Source organism: Protobothrops mucrosquamatus, unplaced genomic scaffold, assembly GCF_001527695.2.
Source record: "Protobothrops mucrosquamatus isolate PMUCROS unplaced genomic scaffold, P.Mucros_1.0 scaffold25, whole genome shotgun sequence".
NCBI classification, from domain to species: Eukaryota; Metazoa; Chordata; class Lepidosauria; order Squamata; family Viperidae; genus Protobothrops; species Protobothrops mucrosquamatus.
The window spans coordinates 1,484,955-1,489,516 of NW_015386410.1; the positions used below are offsets into that span (position 1 = coordinate 1,484,955).

At 44.6% G+C, this 4,562-nt stretch overlaps 1 protein-coding gene across 1 annotated transcript in view; it reads right to left on the reverse strand.

Moving 5' to 3' along the window:
- The window catches only part of LOC107283110 (glutamate receptor ionotropic, NMDA 2D-like), a 50,801-nt gene that overhangs the window by 37,499 nt on the left and 8,740 nt on the right, over positions 1 to 4,562 (reverse strand). The window contains exons 4-8 of the mRNA XM_015810960.1: positions 3,740 to 3,936; positions 3,028 to 3,181; positions 1,695 to 1,848; positions 764 to 889; positions 378 to 607 (exon numbers count right to left, since the gene is read on the reverse strand). Of these exons, the coding sequence (XP_015666446.1) occupies positions 378 to 607; positions 764 to 889; positions 1,695 to 1,848; positions 3,028 to 3,181; positions 3,740 to 3,936 (861 nt within the window). The remainder of the gene's footprint in view (positions 1 to 377; positions 608 to 763; positions 890 to 1,694; positions 1,849 to 3,027; positions 3,182 to 3,739; positions 3,937 to 4,562) is intronic.

Here is a 4,562-nt window from a genome sequence, read left to right on the forward strand (position 1 = left end):
GGGATCTCAAGACAAAAGAAGCTCTTAAGAGTCATTAGCCCCATCACCTGGGAAGCAGGATATGATAATGGGATTAAACCACAGATATCAAGGCCTAGAAAAACACTCAGAAATAGCCTCAAAGTTCATGCCACAGGAACAGGAAACTACTCCAAGCAGGGCTGGGAGGGGGTATAAAAAGCCCTTCTACCCATGTGCTTTCCCTCTTTCTTCTCCTCTGCTGCTTCTTGCAAGGACCATCTGTCTTCTGCAATAAACTGTAACCTTCTTCCCAAAGCAGTCGCCATGTTTGCTTATTTATTCCCGGCTTGGATGAACCAGGATGAAGACTTACTTCTAACACTCATGAACCCCATTACCCATTCCCTTCTTCTCACCTTCTGGTCACTCAGCCCAGACACCGTGTCAACGTACTCCTCCTGGATCATAAAGGCAGCCAGGTTGGCTGTGTAGCTGGCAAGGAAGATTACAGCAAAGAATGCCCAGATCAGCACCATGATCTTGCTAGTGGTGCCTCTGGGGTTCTCCACAGGCACAGAATTATTAAACACCAATGCCCAAAGCAACCAGATTGATTTTCCAATCGTGAACTTGGAGCCTCCAGTGCCTAGAAAGCAGATGGGGGAATGGGAGGAGAAAACAACTTTCAAAAACTAACCTGACCTGAGAAGGCTTGAAGACCAATAAGATGCATTGCTTGACTTCCAGAGGGAGCCCAAATTTCCACTCACTCCCTCTCTCCCTGAAGCAGTGGTATACTCACGTTTGCTGTTGCTGAGGCTGCGGTTGTAGCCCACTGGGCTGAAATATTCAAAGATGAAGACAGTCACTGCAACGACCGTCAGGCACATGACGAACATCATCACCCAAACCGCAGGGCTGTAAGGCTCTGTGGAAAGAGAAATGGGGTGGGTGCCCATCTGACACACAGACAAAAAAAAAATACCTCTCTCCTTCATGAATTAAAATACTTGTCCCACCTCTTCATTTTCCAGCCTCCAAGTCGTATTACTGATACCAAATTAAAGATGGTAATAAAACATTCAAGACATAAGCTCACTAGTTAGAACAATTAAACAGTGGAACGATGGGCCTCCAGAAATTGTGGGTGCTCCAACATTGGAGGTTTTTCAGAAGAGATTGGATGACCATTTGTCTGAAATGGTATAGGGTTTCCTGCTTGAGCAGGGGGTTTGGACTAGAAGACCTCCAAGGTCCTTTCCAAGTTTGTTATTCTGTTATTTAATCAATCAGAATAGAGCTGGAAAGGACCTTGGAGGTCTTCTAGTCCAAACCCCCTGCTCAAGCAGAAGACCCTATACCATTTCAGACAGGTGGTTGACCAGTCTCTTCTTAAAAACCTCCAATGGTGAAGCACCCACAATGTCTGAAGGCAAGCTGTTCCACTGGTTAATTGTCCTCACTGTTAGGAAGTTTCTCCTTAATTCCAGGTTGCTTCTCTCCTTGATCAGTTTCCATCCATTGTTTCTTGTCTTGCCTTCTGGTGCTTTCCCTGAGACTAACTAAACCCTTGTTCTGGAATGAGTGGATGTTACTATGGGGGAGTTTAAGGGTCTTGCATCTGATTCTAGTGCAATGTTTTGGAATAAGAGTGACCTGCAAGCTCTTTGTCCCATCAGCATCACCACCCCCAATGCTTTTTCCTTTGCTCAAATCTTGGCCTGAGCATTCACCTAGGAAGGCAGAAGGTGAAACAGTTCCATTGCTGCGGGACACCATGACACTGATGCCTGTCTCGACGAAGGGCACAGAGAAATCTATGACTTCAGCTCTTTCTGCATTGATGGTCAGGGATCCAATTGCCATGTCAGCTCGCTTGTAAAACACCTGATGGAGAAACAGACAGGAGGAGAGAGTGGGCTGGTTTTTCTGAGGCAGGAGACAAATAAACATCCTGAGATTTGTGACCCAGGTGAAAAGATTAATACTGTCTAAAGGCATAATATAAAAAGCAGGGATTTATAGTTTTAAGGTGGCAGGGGCAGCTTTCCCATAAGCTGTGATGAAGATTAGATGAGCAGTCACTGTCAGTGAATTGTTAAAGATAGTCCCTTTCTTCCATACAATATCCAGGAAGGCCTACAGGTAGTCCTTGACTTATGACCACAATTGGGATCAGAATTTCTGTTGCTAAGCAAGATGGTTAAATGGGTCACACCCAAGTTTACATCGTTTTTTTGCCATGCTTATAAAGCAAATCTGTCAAGCTCGAAGCATGTTTTTGCTGGTCTGACAATTATTGCTTCTCAGCTTGCCAATGAACTTGGGGGAGGGAAAGGGATCATAATGCAGACTTCAAAACATCAAGAAAGCAGACGGTGAGAACTAAGGACCGTTCACCAGGTGTCTGGCCAGACCCAGAGATACTTTCTCATAACAATATTTTTCCTCCCAATTGGGCAATGTGATCTGACAAAGAAGGAGGAGGGGGAATTCTATACTTTTACTATATGGGATCGGGTGGGGTTTTGCCAGAGCTGGTTTTGCTTGCATGCGTGCCAAAATGATGTACTCAATAAAGTTTTACATTAAGAGTTCGACAAGCCTCAAAGATGTTTACTTGGTTGGGTTCGTCAGTCGGAACCTTGACAAAACCACTGCAATTGTTAAGTGAATTATGCGGTTGTGAAGCAAATCCAGCTTCCCCCATTGACTTTGTTGCTTGGAAGCTGGCTGAGGAGGTCATAAATGGCAATCATATGACCCCAGGATGTTGCAGCCATAGTAAATATATGCCGGTTGCCCCAATTTTAATCATGGGACCGTGGAGATTGCTGTGATTGTTATAAGTGCAAGTACGAATGTAAGTTACCTTTTTCAGTGCCATTTTAACTTTGAATGGATGCTAAACGAATGGTTGCAACTGGAGGGCTATCATAGAGAAGAACGTAAGAGTCAAGAAGAACAAGAATAGCTAGTGTTCGGGAGAAGTTGAGAACAGGAATAGGAGTAACCTGCATTTCTAAGATTTTGTGCGGAAATTGAAGCCCCTAGTTCCCCAATTACCTCTCCAATCATGCCATTCCACATGCCATTGACTTTTTTCCCATGTTTGCCATTGGTGACAAGGTAGAGGTCATAGGTGAATCCCAGAGTTTTCGCCAAACGCTTCAGGATGTCAATGCAAAACCCCTTACAACATCTCTTCTTTAACTGATTGCTGTGAACAGTGCAAGGAAAGGAAAAAGGAACTCGGCGAGTAATTTAGGAACATCGCAGAAAGTAATTAAGAACGAGTATGGCATAGTGGTTAGTGTGGAACCCAATTCCTCAGCCAGTTGTAAATTTCATTGGCTGGGACTTTGGGGAAGCCACCTGAGTAACTTTGGGCCAATCACCAGTAGACTGTGAGTTCTAGTCCCACCTTAGGCATGAAAGCTGACAGGGTGACTTTGGGCCAGTCACTCTTTCTCAATCCAACCCACCTCACAGGTTGCTGTTCTGAGGAATATAGGTGGAGGAAGAAGTATTAGTATGTTCACTGACTAGAATTATTTATAAAAAATAATATAAATTAATAAATAAAACTGATAAGAAATATGGAGCTGTGAAAGAGAACAACCTGTACCCCTCCAAGTTCCTTGGGAAAAAGCTAGGATCTAGCTGGAATTAAGTATATAAGTCCCATGAGGTGCTCTGATATTTTTCAGGAAGAACAGGATTCAAGTTTAAGAATAATCTGCCATGCTTATGAGAACCCTCCTCATATTAAAAATACCTGTCAGTATGGTTGAGAGGGTGATGGCAGGGCACCGAGTCACGGATACACGTCTTGGTGGCAGGATCAATGTCATCCACAATTACAAAGGGCCTCTCCTCCAGAGTTGCCACCATCAAGTGCTTGTTGTCATCCACGGGTTGTAGGAATTTCCTATAGCGTGACATACTCAGGATCCGTCGCTCCCACCTTCCCACCTGCCTCCCAAGGCAAAGAGAAGAGATTAGACACATCCCCAATCTTCATATTCCTGCCAGACCCCTAAAGGGATGCCAAATTCATTTAATATACAAGAATTGTTTCAATCCATCAAAGCAGACATTTCTTTAAAAAAAAAAAGAGCTCCCAAATTCAGCTTCTTATATTACGTTTTGAATTTTTCCATCAACCCCTTTCCCTTAAAATCACACTCATCCTTCAACTAATGTCCTTTGGGATCATCCAACTAAGACAGAGGTAAAAATATTGGGTAGACAAGAGACATGTCCTCTGGCATCATTCAGCAGCTTAGCTTGGCTCAGTGTCCAGCCTCAGCAGTTTCCAAAGCTGGAGTCAGGACATTAGCCCACTACATTCTTTTGCTGGCCAGAAGCCACATAGTGGTTATAAAATCTGGTTTGATTGCTTCCGGCTTGAATTCCTGTGCCGATGGCAGCTATTCTTTTGGCTGCCTGCCCCGAGGACGCGTAAAAGCCGCAGGAGCAGCGTCAAACAGCTGCTCCGCGGCTTGGAATCCCCTTCCCCGGGCAAAGGGGAGGGGGGAGAGTTTCCCTGATAGGGGTAGAACTCCCGAGCTCTCACAGTTTTATAGCTGTGGGGGTGG